Source organism: Lissotriton helveticus, chromosome 5_1 (assembly GCF_964261635.1).
Source record: "Lissotriton helveticus chromosome 5_1, aLisHel1.1, whole genome shotgun sequence".
Classification (NCBI taxonomy): domain Eukaryota; kingdom Metazoa; phylum Chordata; class Amphibia; order Caudata; family Salamandridae; genus Lissotriton; species Lissotriton helveticus.
The window spans coordinates 299,566,043-299,583,677 of record NC_136065.1 but is presented as its reverse complement, the minus strand read 5'-3'; the positions used below and the strand labels follow the sequence as shown (position 1 = coordinate 299,583,677).

Here is a 17,635-nt window from a genome sequence, read left to right as displayed (position 1 = left end):
GGGGGCACCCTGGTATGTCTGCTATCATATGGTGTTTGTGTTGTTGCTTCTATGGTCAGCCCTTACTGGGCTTGTCTTTCAAGGTAGCGGATTTACCATGTCCTTCTCTGCTGTACATTGTCTTATGGCCTCGTTTTCTGCCCACTTTCCCAAAAGCAGTTTTTCCACATTCCCTGCTGCTTCCGCACAGGGGTTTTCCATGCTTCTGCTTTGGGTTCATACTGTAACACTCTCAAGGGGAGTGTCCTCTTCCGGATACTCGCTTCTTGGGTCCAGGGACCTTTAGGTTGGTCCTGACTGTTTCCACTATCGTACCTAGCTCCATCTCCTACTCTGTCTTGAGGGGTACCGATGCTCCTCCCGGGCGAGGGGCGGATGTCTCTTACAGGCCTGGACATTGTCCTGTCCAGTTCTGCTTCCATATTACTGTTGGTACTTTTCGTGTGCCCTAGTCTATTGTCTTACGCTTCATTTTTTAGCGTCTTTCTTCTTATTCAATATCTGCTCTGTGCTCTTACACAGCAGAATCTTGCAGGCAACGTTCCTTCATGCGATGTCAGTGGTCCTTGACCCAGTCTGCTTGTACTACGAGCTCTTATGTGGGTGTCCGGCTTGCCAAGTGCTCTTTTTGCCGGTTGCCTTCTTGCTATTGTTTTTCTCGCATCTGGGCTGCTCATGCTACCCTACAGGAGGTTCTTTGCTATACTTCGTGTGGTTCTAGCGTCCACACGGTATGCTTAAGTGCCTTCCAGTCTTTTGCTTGACTATCGTTCTTACTGTAATCCTGTTTTGGTCTGTAACAGACTATTGTGAGAAAGTGACTCTATATATACTGGACAATAAGGTAGTACAGTGTGTATAGAGTTCACAATCCCTAAGGTATAACAGATGTTAAAGTCAGAACTGACCTTACTCTCCAAAGTGGTAGCTTGGTCGAGCAGTAAGGCAGTCCCAGAGGACAGTGTAAAGCATTGTTGTACACACTCAGTCAGCAAAAGGTTTCATACTCTCAAGAACTGAACTCCAGGCCAATTGTTGTTATATCCTCAGATATAGTTTTATTTTTAGAACCAACAGTTATAAAAATATACTTTTCAAGGCACGAGTACTCTCATGTAAATACTTTGCAGAGGAGCAATAAGTTTGTACACACAATAATTACAGGATAGCTAATAGCAATACAGTTCTGAAACACACTCTAGCATTGAGCTCAATGGACTTCTCATAGGAAAGTACAGTTGGTTACTTTTTGGATTACTTTGGTAGTTCCAGGACTAGATCTTAGATTCAGTCCTGGGGTCTAAACTGAAACCAGATTAGCAAAAGCGTTTTAGTTACTGTGATGAATTTTCCTGAATATAAAGCTGTTTTAAAAGTTCAAACTTAGAAACTTTTCAAGGTGATTCTGACAATGTTATTCAATGGGAGGAAATTCAGGTTACAGGTAAAGTACGATCGCGTTACTTTTGTAACCCAGTACTAGTCTACTAAGGCCAGTACTGGGGGCGTAACTGAAAACAGGTAGGTAATTGCGCTTCGGTATTTCGTACGATTTTTAAAGAATATTTGCAGTTTTCAAAAGTAGACACTTGGAAGAAATTTCATAGAAAAGTAGACAATGAGTTCCTATGGAGAAAAATACAGGTTACTAGTAAACCCACTAGGGATTACTTTTGCGGTTCAGTACTGGGCTGAAAGGTACAGTACTGGCCTCTCTCCTGATCACAGGTGAGTATTTTCGAATTCGGACTTTGGCTGATTTTTTAGGAATATTTTCAGTTTTCAAAACTCCACAGTTAGAAAATTTTCGAGTAAAATGGGTCAATGTTATCCAATGGCAGGTAAGTGAATTACCGGTTTCCAGGTGAGTACTTGGTTGGTGAAGTTAGGGTTCTGGGCGTAGACTCAGGGGTCCCCCAGGGTCAGGCGAGTACAGTTAGTTCAGTCCCAGCGTCGCAGGGGCGGCCGGCTGCAGAGGTAGGTTGGCCCAATGTTATCCAATGAGGGAAGGGGGCCTTCGATTGGTGCCGGCTTGCAAGCAGGCCACGCGGCTCTGGGAGCTGGGCTCCTGGTCACTTGCTCAGGGCAAGGGGGGAAGTAGGATAGGACAGAGAGGTCACAGCCAGCGGCACTCGGGCGGCTGGGTGCAGGGTGCTTTTGAGCCTTCGGGCTCTCAATGTTATCCAATGAGGATCTTGGAAAAGGAACTGAGGCTGCAGGCTCGGGTACGGCGATTCTCCAGGGGCAACCAGCACTTCGAGAGGTAAGTTGGGATCTTGGAGCACAGGTAGGTACCCCAAAGGGAGGCACAGGGGGCTGCGGGGCGCCGGGTGCAGGCGTGTCTTTGGGGGGTCGGAAAAGCTTACCCTCGGCTGGTCGCGGTTGGGGTGGCCCCTGGTTTTGAGTCTGCAGGCGTCGGCTGGTTCGTCGAGGAGGGTCTTTGGGCACTGGACTTCGGGTCCCAGTCGCCGGGGGGACGTCCTCGTGGTCTTGGTTCGGGTTGGCCCGGCCCGGGCTCGGCTGGTGCAGAGTGGGCTGGTCCGGAGCTTCCTGGCTGGCACCAGGTGGGTTGTTGCAGCAGAGCCTCTGCTGGTGGGAGTCCCAATCTTCGAGAGGGTCAATGCAGGCAGGTCCTCTGGGTGTCCCAAGGTTGCTATCCGTGGTGGCCGCCGAGATTAGGCAGGAGCAGGTTCCAGGATCAACAGGCCAGTAGGGCTGGGGCCAAGTCAGTTGGTGTTGTCCTGTTAGCAGCTGCGCAGCGGGTCTTCTTCTTCATCTTCTTTCTTCTTTTGATATCTGAGGAAGGAAGGTTCACGGAGCCCATAAATACTAAATTTAGGGGCTTTACAGGTAGGGCAAGGGCAGGGACCAATGGGTCCCGGTCCTGGGGTGAGTACACCCCCTAGCCTGCTCCTCTCCTGTGGGAGGGGGGCAGGAGCCTAGCTGGGATTGGGCAGGACTCCCCATCTATAAGATGGCCGGAGCCCGGGGTCGTGCTTCACCTCGCCTCCCCCACCTGAGGGGTGGAGTTGGCACAGGTTGGCACACCCTCCTTCCTGACGTGGTTTTTCCTGCCAGTCTTTCCGCCAAAGTGGAGGTAGGACTGGTGGGGGGCTGGTTGCTGGGTACAGCAAATGGTCTGGAGAAGCTCTCAGAGGCGGCATGCCTTTGAAGCTACCCCCTGTCCATCCTGGGGGAGGAGACATAGCACCTCGCCCAGGATGTGCTTTGTTGCAGACCCAGGAGAGCGGGGGGCTCTCCACCCAGGGGTCCAGCAACATGTCTGCTGTGTGGCAGCTTCTGCAGCCACTCAGCCCAGACGTGGATTGTAGGTTCGGGTGTGAGAGGGCATCTCTAAGATGCCCTCTTGTGCATGTTACATTAAATCTCACACTGGCATCAGTGCGGGTTTAATGTGCTGAGAAGTTTGGTACCAAACTTGTCAGTCTTCAGTTTAGCCATTATGGTGCTGTGGTGTTCGTAATGACAACCTCCCAGGACCATATACTCGTAAATGGCCTCACTGCACTTACAGTGCCCAGGAATGGCCCTGGGTACTCTAGGGGCACAGTAAATGTAAATTTACAGTGCCCAGGAATGGCCCTGGGTACTCTAGGGGCACAGTGCTCATGCACCCGTGCCCTCACCTCTGGCATAGGGCACCTAGCTAGAGGGGGGACTGAGGTATGCCAGGGCAGTGGGTTCTGTGGGCATGGCACACAGGGATGTGTGCCATGTCGCCTCTTATTTTAGTTCTGTACCAAGGCACTCAGCCTGCAAAGGCAGTGCGTGTGTGCCAGGGTACAGGGCCCCTGAGGGTGGCACAGTCAGTACTGCAGCCCTGAGGGGTCTTCTCTGTTCACCATGTCCTGGGTACCTGGGGTAAAATTTACTAGGGGCTGACAGGTGGCCAGAGATGCCAATTGGGGATTTTGTTTCAGCCTCGTTTTTACCGAAGGAACACAGGCCCTGGGTACCTGGTTGGCAGGGACCCAGGGCACACTCAGTCAAAGCACATCAGCAGTTCAGAAAAAAGTGGGGGCATACCAAGGCAAGAAAGATGGCACTTTCTCACAACTTTGTACTGGTGTGTCTTTTGTTTCTAGTACTACCAGCACCAGTACTACCAGCACTTCCTAGCCGTGGTTTGGCATCCTGCCAATGCGGTCACATGTATTTTAGCTGGTGCAGGTTTCAACAGTGCTTCTTTCCACTGTTGTGCATACTGGACCGGTATGCTCTGACTCTGTCATACCAGTTGCCATCTCTCTGGGACTTACGGTCGGCATGCCGGATCCTGCGGATCTATCAGACCCTAGATTCAGTTCCACTTCTTTGCGAAGTCATGAACTTTCCTTTTCACACCTACATATCTAGTATGTGTTTTCTTTCTCTCACCCGGTTAACATACAGGGATTTTCATGTTGTTCTTGGACGGCTTGTGGTGCCTTTGCCTCCCAGTGTTTTCGGCTCTTTTATGAGCTTCATGGTATGTTGTGGCTGCACTGGCTTGCGGTCCCCACTGTGTTTCGTCACCTTGTTGACGGCTACGTTCCCTTGGGAACGTAATGGGTGTTCAGTCGCAGACCCGCCTCCTCTGTGGGCATGGCTTTGGTATCTATTCTAAGTTAAGGAATCTGTGGCCAGATGTCTCTATCAGATGAACAAGTTACTTACCTTCGGTAAAGATGTATCTGGAGGAGAGACAGTCTAGCCGCAGGTTTTTAACGCCTGCCCATCCTCCCCGTTCTGCGAGGACCTTTTCAAGTTGGGATTTCTATTCTCTCCTCCCACCGGGTGACTTGACTCTTCTGCAGGGGGTGAAATTTTCTCTTCACTCTGACACAGAATGTTTCATTGTGTTTTCATTGCGCTACTCCACCCGTTCTCTGGATTGGGCAGTATGCTTATAACCCATGTGTCCTTTCCAACTGTATGCCTGGATTGTGCGGTGTGAAATCTATACCTGTTCCCGCCCCCCCCCCCCGCCCTCCCCTTCTCCATCGCCTTGGGGTCTCTTACCACCCCTGCGACCCATTGGTTCACGTCTATTGGCTCTGCCACATTCTATAGGTCTATTATTGGGGTTACAACATCTTTTTCAGGTGACATCTTGTGGTAAATTGTCCTTGATCCTGTGTTCGGACTTGTGGTCCTTCACGGTTATACATTATGGTTGCGGACTTTCTGTTGTCTGCCATGCTGTTTTTTCACTTCATCTACCTCCGAAGGTGGTTTGGCCTTCACTTTTGTGGGGTTGCTTCTCAGAGCGGTGCTCTGCTCTTACCCTTTTTTAACTTTTCAAAATACAGTGCCTGGCACTGACCTTTATGGTGCTGTTTTCACCTTTCAATTTCTTTCCCTTTTTTCATCAATTTTGGACACTGTTCCCATATTCTCACAGTTTTTGGTGGTGGCTCCACGTTGTGGCGCGGAAAAGTTTCTCTGACAAAAACTGACGTCAGCTCTCTGGGTGGGGCATATATGGCTCCGCTGACGTCATGTCCGTGGACGACGTCATGGCGGAGCCATGCGGCGCCGCGCCCGGTGCGCAGAGGTGCTGCTGCGGAAAGTCTTCCGGATCCAGTTTGAAGCGTGGGGGATATTCTAAGTTAAGGAATCTGCGGCTAGACTGCGTCTCTACCAGAAACATTGTTACCAAAGGTAAGTAATTCGTTTTTCTGGCTGCTTCAGTTCATCATCAAGACTTTTATTTAGGTTCGGTTACTTATCTATTGCTGCTGGTGGCTTTTGATTGGATTTGTCTGTGAGCTAGTGCTGCTGAGGGGTGTTGGTTCTTTTGAGAGTGAGCTGGTGCTCCTTTTGGGTAGCGTTTTTTAGTGAGTTGGTGCAAGCTTCTGTTGTGTTAATCCATGAGCAGGCTTTGGTGATTGGTGGACTGACAGGCAGTGATCTGGTGCTCCTGACACCTTGAGTTGGGTTTTTAGCGAGTTTGATCTTGTGGCAACTGGGTCGGATTTTTCACACTGATGTATTTTGGGTGACTTTATTTAGTCAGTTGCACTGAAGATACCGCTTGACTGTAATATTACAGATGTATACTTTTTCACCGAGCCTTCGGTCTGCTGGAGATTGTCCAGAGTGCTATCGTCTTTTTCTTATAGGTCGGATATTCTGCAACATAAATTGTGCTGAGTTAGTGGTTCATTGCACGTTTTCAGACACCGTCTACCTATTCACCTTACTTGAACGACCACTAGCTGAAATTGGACATGTGTTGTGTGCGTGGCAGCATTTTAATCCCACTTCCTTCTCTTCTCGTTCTAGTGCCAGAACTCAAGGAGCGAATTCAGATGTGGATGAGAGACAAGCATAACATTGACTAATGCTCCCTCGGTCATGACTTGACCCACAAAGGAAGAAAAAGGGCCGTGCTGCCGAGGACCCATTTTAAGTTGATGGACGCAGTACTCTGCGGGCTGCTGAAACAGACGTGGAAAGCGACGAGCCGCCTACTCCTGTACATATATTTAAATCTGAAATGTTTGGCAGGTGGAGGGGTGGGTCACTGGAACAGGTACTTGCACTTCCAAGGGCTGAGATGGTTTGGCAGCTGAGTGGTGCTGGAGCGCCCCATTTCTCTCTCTTGGAGTCCGAGCAAACCGTGGCCATTTGCTGCTGCTAAAATTCATTTTTTCCCTGCACTACCATAATTTTTTAAGTGAAACAAAGGAACAATTAATTCCAATACGATGTAATAAAAATGAACTTCCTCCCTTGGCCTCCCCTGCTCCTGCCCGCACCTTACAGGAATAGCACCTGCATTCTGTGACCTAACGGTGCCTGCAGCGAAGTGTTACTCATGGAACCTATTTTTATATCCTACTTACTCGCATACTCTGTTCGTTTATTTTCACTCTGTTTTATTTTGGTGTTGTGAAACAACGATTAAAAACGCACGTTTTTTGGCACTGGGACAAAGTTGGCGTTCCCGGAAACCCGCCGTTTGCCGTTCACACTCTATGATCTGAAATGGCCATTGCTCTCAGGAAGGGCTGCGTGCAGACCTGGCTCAGAGAAACAGCGGGCGTGGCGACGGAGGTGTGGAGACCTCTTCTGCCACTTCCCATGACCTGCTATTGGTGTTATTTTTATTCAGTAATACTGTCTGCTAAGTGTGCCGCGGACCCGCAGGGCAGTGACAGCTGTGCACCGAGTCCCTGGTGCCCCACTGCTGGAGGAATGCCTTTTTACATGGATTACCGTTTGTACCCATGACTTTACCAAAGTGAAAGGGTGCAAAAGATCTGGGAATATCACTTTTTTTTTAATTGAGCCTTTTTGTATTCCTGTTCCTGCTCAGGACAGTCGAGGTCCTGGGTGGCCCTTGAACGGAGTCCAAACCAGGAGCTTGTTTTAAAATTAAGCTGTAAAAAAATGGTGTTTTTTTTTTTTCATTTTCGTTTGTATTTTTTTTCTGCTGAGCGCGTCCTCTGTCCAGTTCTGGGCAACTGAAGTACAATAAATGGTGATAGACATTCACAGTCCTCCTGTGTACTTTTGTACTGTGTAATTGCACCACTTTTGTGTATGTTAATTTAGAGAAATGCTGGTCCACGTAAGCAAACACCGTTTTAAATGCACAAAATAAAAATTTTTAAAGTCTACTGTATAAACTTCTCTTCCATTAACAGATTTCTTTACAATTTTTGAGGAGTTTAGCGCGTACCCTGGAAAAAAGGTAATCTTTCTACAAATGCCACAATCTTTCAATGAAACACAGCGTTTTTCTATTTCACAGATGTTTCGGCCCACACATCACAGATATTGCCTCGTTTCCATCCTTACTATATGTTGGTTTAAATATTTGATTTTTCTAACAGTTTACAAAGTATCCTCACTCTAACACAATCTAAATGTTGTGATCTGCATAATCCAGCCATCTAAAGTTGGGCTTGAACATTTGCAAGTTGTTTTTAATTATTATTGGTTTCGAGTCACAGGACCATTTCTGACTCGACCTGTAGTGCACAAAGCACCAGGAGAACGACTCCACCTCAGATTATTTTCCTGTCAGAAACTTAACTGCCAACCATCACAACTTCGACCACAGCGACGCGGAAATGCGAACCTCATTGGTGCCAGCAGCAGAGACTTTTTGATAACTACTGAGCCTTGACCCAATGCATTTGAGACTTCTTACTAAACTGCGACCGGGCCCCTCACTGGCGATTGGCATCAACATTATTGAGGATTCAATCGGCAATAGTGTGACTGTGTCGGAGAGAACACCCTTTCAGCTCTTCCTTAGGTGAAACGCCATATTGCCCTAGTCAGATCAACACCGTGTAACTCGTGCTTGTCACCCAACCACAAGGGGCCCATGTACACTTGTTTGTAAAGCATTTCGGTGAAAGAAGACCCTTTTTTTAACCAAAACAAGATGCTCTGGGCACACTACAAGATGCAGCACCAGCAGTTTCCTGACACCCCAGCATATATGGTTAGGGCAATATCTTCAATGCTGACGAAGAACAAACAAGTCCATCGGGTAATCCGGCCGCACTAGGGACAGTGAGCCTGGATGTGCTGTCCTCCGAGGATTGGCGTCTGAGCATGAGGAGAAGGAGATTCATTCCTTGAGGTCCTCTGGTCCAAAGACCAAGCTCACACCCAGGACTGCTTTCACTAATGACACACGAGGGTTAACCCCCAGCGATTCAACCTCAAACACACGCATGCAGGCTGAGGCAGTGCAACACTCCCAAAGGAATCTAGCCAAGCTCCGAGCCTCAAGAGGCACCATCCTTCAGGCTCAGCTACGGCATCTGAAACCACTCACCTTCGTAAGCTACTCTAAACCAAGTAAGCAAGCCATTGTCGAAGGGCACAAGAGCTATGCCAACCATTAATTATATCACAACCCTGAGGCACCAGCAAACGGGCATCAGAACTGAAGTGTATGCTGAGGGACTGGGCGACGGTTCATCTGGCATTGATCGGGAACCACTTGAAAATCTTGTGGAGTTTGCAAAATCAGGCAAAGGAGACTTGTTTGATCTAATTTTTCATGGTGAGCTTGCTGTCTAGGATGATGCCGAAGTTTCGGACATGGTCTGTTGACGAGGGTGACGGTCCTGGTTCGGGAGGCTACCAGGAGTCTTTCCACAGGGAGATATCCTCTCTTATTGGAGCACTTCCATATGATCTCCCTGCAAGACATCCCATTGCTCCGAAGAGGGGACTCATAGCAATCTTCGACATTAAAACCCATTTCCACATCCCCAGCCCATAAGCCCACCACCACTTATCCAGTATTTGGGTGTCTTTCATAGATTCACATGCCTGAATCATTCCCCGTCGTCGAGACGGGAGCCTCCGGTAAATAAAAAAGTAATGTCCTATAGACATACATAGAGAAAATAGGCCCAAGGGTCTCCCCTTAGTGGCCTTTCCTTGTCCTTATGTAAAAAGGACCAAACTCTTACAGTCAGCCAATCAGCTCCGACCTCCCTCTAGGACCTCCCTGGGAGGAGCCCCAGTCCCTCAGATTTTCTACCGCACGTTGTGCTAGGGAGTCTCCAGCTTGAGCTCTGCTCAAGATTACTTATAATCATCTAAACTTTCTTCAAAAGTGATTCCTCGCTCTCAACCCTTCAAGGATTCTTCACTACACTGTTTGCAGTAAGTGGCTTCTTTCCACAAACTTCTTCCATGTCGGAGTCACAGAAGAAAGCCCTGTTCAGGGCCTGCTCTTCCTGTGGGAAGAAGAGGATCCATGTGGATGATAAGCATGAGTTATGCTTGTACTGCCTTTACCCAGATCATGTCTCGGACAACTGCAGGATCTGTAGGTCTTTCCCTAAAAAGACTGTGAGAGACAGGGAAGGACGCCTTCTCATCTGGCTGGACAGGCTGAAGGTTAGAGACAATCTTGAATCTTCTGAGAGCAGTGTTTCCAAAAGCTCAGAAGTCTCTAAAAAGAGGCCTAGGGTATCTTCCCCGGGCCCCTCAGACACTCCTCCTAAGAAGACAAAAAAGTCTTCAGAGGCGAGATCTACGTCATCTTCAGTGTCTGTTCAGGCTGATCACACCTTCAAAAGACCTGCTCCATCGTCTACCAGACAGACCCACAAAACAACCTCTGTCACAACCACTGTGTCGACGACATCAGCGTCATCGCCTTCAGCGTCGACGACGACTACTTCCTCAACATCATCAGGTAGACCTGTTTCCTCTATTATATTACTGCAATCGTCGTCGACGACGAAGACCCTGTCGACGACGAGAACCACACCATCGACGACGGCATCGTCATTGACGAGCCCACCGTCGTCGAAGAACTCACAGACGAAGACACCGTCGACGGCGGGCTCGCCGTCGACGAAGGTACCGACGACGACAACATCGTCATCGAAGTCGTCGACGACCAAGGTACAGTCGTCCACGCAGTCGACGACGACACCGTCGACGAAGACACCGTCGACGAAGACACCGTCGACGAAGACACCGTCGACGCCGACACCGTCGACGAAGACACCGACGACGAAGGGACCGTCGACGAAGGGACCGTCGACGAAGGAACCGTCGACGAAGGAACCGTCGACGAAGGAACCGTCGACGAAGGAACCGTCGTCGTCGACGAAGTTACCGTCGACGAAGGGGTCGTCGTCGACGACGCCGACGACGAAGGAAGACTCGTCGTCGGAGATGGCATCGGAACCATGGAAAAAATCCGACCTAGTAGAGATGCCGACCCTCATGCCACCGCCGTCGACGACGCACTTGACGTCGACAGGAACACATGCTGCGTCTAGCAAGTCTAGAAAAACGCAAATTACCCCGGAAACCACGTCTCCGAGCAAAGTGGAGATGCAACCACCTCACGACATCTTCCAAAGTGAGGAATCCGAAGAGGATGACCACTTGGGTCCAGCTACCTCCATCTCGGACCTCAACGTCAAGTGCCAAAGCACAGATGAGGAGCAGGAGGACCTAACTTTTCAGGAACACTCCATCCACACTAGTGTCCGCACGGAGGTCACCCCCATGATATGCCTGCCGGCAACTCTGGTCAATGACCTGCGGTTCCTTGTGCAAGACTACAAGCAAAGATTCCCGGATGCGGACAGTGGTCATCAGACACCGGTAGACCATACACCAGCGTCTGCCCCAAAACGGTCTCAAACTCAACCCCAAACCCACCGTGAGACCCAGCCTCAGGTGATGGACTCCTCGGACGACGACGAGGAGGAGGAAGAATTGGAGGAAGGAGAAGTCCAGGAAGTCCACTCGGACCAGGATGGAGATAACGAATATGGAGATGACGAGTATGTAGCGCCATCCCCGGCTTCACCTGAACCGCGACAGGCGGATTCGCCACCTGTGGACATAGCAGGCTTCCACAAACTTGTGGAACGGGCAGCGAAGAGATTCCATATGGTAGTGGAATCAACGGAAACGGACTGCTTCCTGCATGACTTCAAAGAGCAGACACAAAAGGCAACCAAATCTATTCCAATCATAGAGTTCTTGTGGGAACAGGGCAAGAAATTGATGCTGACACCCGCTTCCGTGCCTGCGGTTGTTCCGCGCCTGGACAAGAAATATAAAGCCCCACTTAAGGCGGCGGCTTGCCTCAACGGGCACCCAAAACCTGACTCGGTGGTCACGCAGGCGGCCCAGAAACACTCCCGCAACCCTTCCTCCCCACTGTCCGCTCCTCCGGACAAGGAAGGCAGGAAGCTGGACACGATAGGGAAGAGATTCACGTCCACGTCGGCCATGACCATCAAGATCGCGAACTCCATTGCCTTGTTGGGGCGCTACAATCGCCAGCTCTGGGAGGACATAGCCCCATACCTGAAGGAACTGCCTGATGCCGTAAAGGGGGAGGTCAAGGCTCTCCTGTCGGAAGGTCAATCTTCGGCGGCGGAAATAATTGACTGCGCGATAGATGCAGCCATGACTGGCTTCCGTCAACTAGCCGGAGCGGCTGTGCTACGCCGTCAAGGATGGCTGAAGGCGACGTCGTTCCGCCAGGAAGTGCAATTGAAGGTGCTGGACATGCCCTTCGACGGCCAGCATCTCTTTGGGGACAAGATCGACGAGGCACTGCAAACTATCAAGAAGGACACCGACACTGCAAGGGCGCTAGGCACGTTACAGTCCCGGAACCAGTCCTTTCGAGGGAACCGATCCAGAGGTCAGTCCTCTTATCGCGGTTCCTACCAGAACCGGTCCTCGTATTCCTCTACCAACAAAAATCAGTACCAACATAAACAACAACAAGCCCGTCAATCTTCATACGGACGATCTACCTTCAGGGGCAGGAATTCCAAAAGGGGCGCTGGCGGACGCCAGTGACCGATTACTCCAGCCAGTCCCACCACCCTCTACATCCTTTCAAATTGGAGGAAAGCTGACCCATTTCCTCGACAATTGGCAACACATCACCACGGACCGATGGGTTCTCCAAATTATAAGATTCGGACACTCTCTCGAGTTCACGTCCCTGCCTCCCAACACACCTCCCAAAAGGCGGACGCACAAACATCTACGGCTCCTTACCCTAGAACTCGCTATAATGCTACAAAAAAGAGCAATCGAACGAGTTCCAGCATCCCAGAAGGGGAAGGGGTTTTATTCACACTTCTTTCTTGTAAGACAGAAAGAGGACAAGTGGAGGCCCATTCTAGACCTTCGGGCACTCAATGCCTTCCTACGGAGCCAATCGTTCAGAATGGTGACGATTCAAGAAATCCTGGGCACTCTCGAACAAGGAGATTTCATGACATCCTTAGATCTCCAGGATGCCTACTACCACATCCCCATCCTCAAGCGTCACAGAAAGTTCCTGCGGTTCGAGGTGGCGGGCCGACATTATCAGTTCAGAGTCCTACCATTTGGCCTCAAGTCCGCGCCGCGGATCTTCACGAAGTGCCTAGCTCCGGTGGCGGCATATCTGCGTCAGTTGGGTCACCAAGTCTTCCCTTACCTAGACGACTGGCTGGTGAAAGCACCCTCAGCCGAGGACGCGGCAGCGTCCTCCTGCGCCTGCACCAATCTTTTTCAGAGGCTAGGATTAACCATCAATCTCAAAAAATCCTGCACCACCCCTACGACAAGGATCACCTTCCTAGGGGCTGTCCTGGACACGGAGTGCGTGAAGGCCTTTCCCTCGAAGGAGAGGGCGGACAAGATACTATCTCTGGCCACGGCTGTGGCGACAAAAACATACATCAAAGTGCGCACTTACACATCCCTCATGGGAATGATGTCTTCGTGCATCCTCCTTATCCCTCACTGCCGACTCAGGATGCGCCCATTGCAGGAAGCTCTCGCAACCCAATGGACCCAAAGCACTGGCTCTTTCGAGGACATTGTGCAAATCACACCAAAAATGTCCACAAGCCTAGCTTGGTGGAGGAATCGAAAAAATCTGAATGTAGGATTACCGTTTCTCCTTCCGGCGACACCTCTGGTGGTCACCACGGACGCCTCCTTGGAAGGATGGGGCGCCGTTCTACAAGATCTTCGAATCAGCGGCAAGTGGGACCCTCAGGAAAAACTGCTCCACATAAATCTCTTGGAGCTGAGGGCGGTCTATCTTGCTCTACAGGCATTCCTGCCACGCATCCAGAACTCCCCAGTGCTCGTCAAAACGGACAACACCACGACGATGCACTACCTCAACAAACAGGGGGGAACGCGTTCGCTCTCTCTATCACGCGAATCGCAGAAAATCTGGAACTGGCTAGTGTTACACGGGATCCAACTCAAGGCGGACTATGTCCCCGGAAAAGACAATACTATCGCGGATGCCCTGAGCAGGCAAAGATCCCTCTCCCACGAGTGGGAGCTGAGCGACAACGCCCTGGAGCACGTCTTCTCTCAATGGGGAGTCCCGAACATCGACCTGTTTGCCACCAAAGACAACGCCAAATGTCCGCACTACGCAAGCTGGCATCCCCAACAAGGGTCTCTGGGGAATGCATTCTCCATCGGATGGTCCAGCGCGTTTGCGTACGCCTTTCCTCTGTTTCCAATGATCCCGAGGCTCCTCAGGAAGATGAAGGCGGAGCCATGTACCCTAATCCTGATTGCCCCGTTCTGGCCGAGACAACACTGGTTCTCGGATCTACTTCGACTTTCCATCAGGTCACCGATCCGTTTGAGGCAGCACCCGAACCTCTTAACAATGTCCAACGGTCAGGTGCAACACCCGAACCTCCAATCACTCAAGTTGTCGGCCTGGCTCCTGAGCACAGGGAGTTCAGTGGACTAAATATCCCGCAGGACTGCAGGGATATCTTGTCGAAAGCGAGAGCGGATAGTACAAACAAAGCCTACTCTCTCAAGTGGAAACGGTTCTGCATGTGGTGTGTGGATCGGGATCTAAGACCACTCTCAGTCACCCCTGAACAAATACTACCGTACCTGCTGCATTTAGCACAGTCAGGCCTGGCACATGCATCCATAAAGGTTCACCTCGCAGCTATCTCTAGATTCACTAGGACTTTCACAGGACCTTCTCTGTGGTCCAGTAGACTAGTCAAACAATTCCTGAAGGGACTCTAGAGATCCTTTCCGAGGCCTCGGAAAGTCCCTCCGACATGGCAACTGAATCTGGTACTCAACCAACTCATGAGAAGTCCATTTGAACCCATTCATCGAGCATCCATCAAACACATCTCCTGAAAAACAGCACTCTTGCTCGCTCTAACATCAGCCAGGAGAGTTAGCGAGCTGCAAGCTTTGTCCATTCAAGAACCATATATGCAATTCAGACAAGACAGGGTAGTGCTGAGACCAAACCCTAAATTCATACCTAAAGTCCCTTCGGACTTTCATCTCAACGAGCCAATTGTCCTCAGGTCCTTCTTTGCAAATCCGTCCACAGCAGCGGAAAGAGCGCTGCATTCTCTGGACCTTCAGAGGTGCCTAAAATTCTACCTGGACAAAACTAAGGCTCTCAGGAAATCTTCACAGCTGTTTGTGGCATACAGCAGACCAAGAGTGGGCCTGCCTCTCACGAAGCAAAGCATCTCCAGGTGGATATCCTCAGCGATTGCATTCTGCCACGACAAGGCCGGACGGCCTTTAACTGAACATGTTACTGCTCACTCCACCAGGGCGATGTCCACGTCCGCAGCACTGTTCGCTGGGGTGCCAATCTTGGACATTTGCAGAGCGGCGACTTGGAAGTCACCGCACACTTTCTCCAGACATTACTGCCTGGATATCGAACTTCAGAAGGATGCGGCAGTGGGCCAGGCAGTGCTTCGCCATCTCTTTCAGTGAAGTGAGCCTTCCTACATCCCGCCATCCAGGTATGCACGTTCCTTGCTATTGTGATGTTACTGTTATGCTGTCCACATGTTGTATGACGACACATGCATTGTCTACTGTGACTACAGAGCATTTCCATCACGCAGGTGCATATCTGATTGCTAGCTATTCTGATTCAGGCATGTGAATCTATGAAAGACACCCAAATACTGGATAAGAAATGCGTTACTTACCTGTAACAGCAGTTATCCAGTATTGGTGTCTTTCATAGATTCACATGCAACCCTCCCGCCTCCCCTGGAAGGTCTCACATCCCTCTCTAACAATATTACGCCAACCTAGTTGGGTGCGTACGAAAATCTGAGGGACTGGGGCTCCTCCCAGGGAGGTCCTAGAGGGAGGTCGGAGCTGATTGGCTGACTGTAAGAGTTTGGTCCTTTTTACATAAGGACAAGGAAAGGCCACTAAGGGGAGACCCTTGGGCCTATTTTCTCTATGTATGTCTATAGGACATTACTTTTTTATTTACCGGAGGCTCCCGTCTCGACGACGGGGAATGATTCAGGCATGTGAATCTATGAAAGACACCAATACTGGATAACTGCTGTTACAGGTAAGTAACGCATTTCTTCCTCCGCTATGTGGTACGTGAGCAACACTAACAATTTAGATTGCTACCTTTTCGGGGTCACTGCAGCCTGCAGGCTGTTAAAGATGCCAGCGGTATTGGCAGTGCATCTGCCCAGAAATGGCATTAATTTATGTTCGAGGCATGTGGGCTGCTGAATTCATATCTGTGCATAGATCGCCGCCTAGTGTTGGGTCCGGATGATTGCACATTGTTGTCCTGAAGAGTCTTCGAAGTATCACGAGATAGGTGGCTCCTCCCTTGGACTACAGTGCGCATGGGCATCCTCTCCATCCTCAGATTGTTTTTTTCCACCATTGGGTTCTGATGTACCTTCCAGCACTCCAAGTTCGGAATGGAAGAAAACTTTTCGAAAAGGCCAAAAGGCCTTCGCGTTCGTCGGTATAGTTTGCGATCGGTACCGAAAGACTTTCTTCACCTTCTGTTGCACTCCGGTCGTCGAATCGGGCCGTTAGGCCTTCTCGAAGCCACGTGGACCGACGGTCGTTGGAACGAAGTCCATTCAAATACTGCCCACAGTGCAACTCAAAGTTCCCGCACACAGATAAGCATCCAGTGTGCAATAAATGTTTCTCCAGAGCATAATGAAGATAATTGTCTAGCCTGTGCCCAGTTCCGATCCAAGAAGACAATACGGAATCGGCGGACAGCGAGGCAAGAAATGCAGATATCGGCACCGGAGCCCGAGAATATCTTCGACGATGAGGAAGAACTAGTGCACGCCGAAGACTCTGATCAATACGATCAAGACTCGGAGAACGACTCTGAATACTACATGGACGAGGAGGAAGAAATCGTCGATATCGAAGACTATGGTCAAGACATCGTTGCTGTCGAAGTGACTCCGATGTCAACGAGGGGCGAACCGTGAGTACACCGCCCCATATAGACACTACACCTATATCAGAGACTCAGGTCGAGGCATCGCCATCAGGCCTTAGCCAAGATCAAAAAACTGGTTCTACAGCCCGCAATACCTCCCGGCTAAGAACATACAAAAAGAGCCCTCTGAGACACGTACTCCAAGGCCGGTTCAATTAAAACCAAAACTTATCGACACGACCGTCTTCGGACCGAACGTCGTCGAACCGAAGGTCACGAAACCAAAGGGAGCCGAGCCAAAGGCCACCATACCAGAAAAACCTTCGAAGCCAAAGACCGTCGAATCGACCAAACCGACTTCGACCGTTGAAAAAGGCAAAAAGCCTGGCACCGAAGACAAAAGGGCTACGCCCAAAGCGGTCGTCGAACCGAAACCAAAGGTTCACCAGACCAAACCAGTCGAGCCGAAGCCCATCGATCCGAAGAAGGGCATCGAGCCAAAGACGCAGGCTCCAAAAACATCTTTGAAGCCAAAAGAAGTTACCGAACCGACAAAGCCTATTGGTCCGAAAACCGTGGTGAAGCCTGGAAAAGACATCGGATCGACAAAACCTGTCGGAAAACCTCAGAAACCGATACAGGCACCAAAACCGGTCGAAACAGCTAAAGGCATCGAACCGAAAAAGGTCAAACCAAAGACATCGGCGCCAAGGCACAACACTGTGGAAGAGGAGCTCATCCATCCTGACCCTTCCACAGAGGACCAGTCAAAACTATATATTGACCCAAATACTGGGAAAGTGACTGTTTATACCAAAAAGAAAAGACCAGTTCCTACTGAAGACTTTTCCCAAATTCCTCTCAAAAAGAAAAGGGACTGTGCTACCTCTCCTATTCTTTTTCAGCCTATCT

At 50.1% G+C, this 17,635-nt stretch overlaps 1 protein-coding gene across 4 annotated transcripts in view; it reads left to right on the top strand.

Annotated features, from left to right (window-relative positions):
* UBE4B (ubiquitination factor E4B) overlaps positions 1-17,635 on the top strand; it is a 1,139,522-nt gene that overhangs the window by 1,100,908 nt on the left and 20,979 nt on the right. For 3 of the 4 annotated variants that reach the window (XM_078642270.1, XM_078642267.1, XM_078642269.1), the window contains one exon: positions 6,289-7,503. The exons of the other annotated variant lie outside the window; for it this stretch is intronic. In XM_078642270.1, the coding sequence (XP_078498396.1) occupies positions 6,289-6,347 (59 nt within the window). In that variant the 3' untranslated portion in view covers positions 6,348-7,503. Of the gene's footprint in view, positions 1-6,288; positions 7,504-17,635 lie in introns of those variants that run through there. 4 annotated transcript variants of the gene reach the window in all.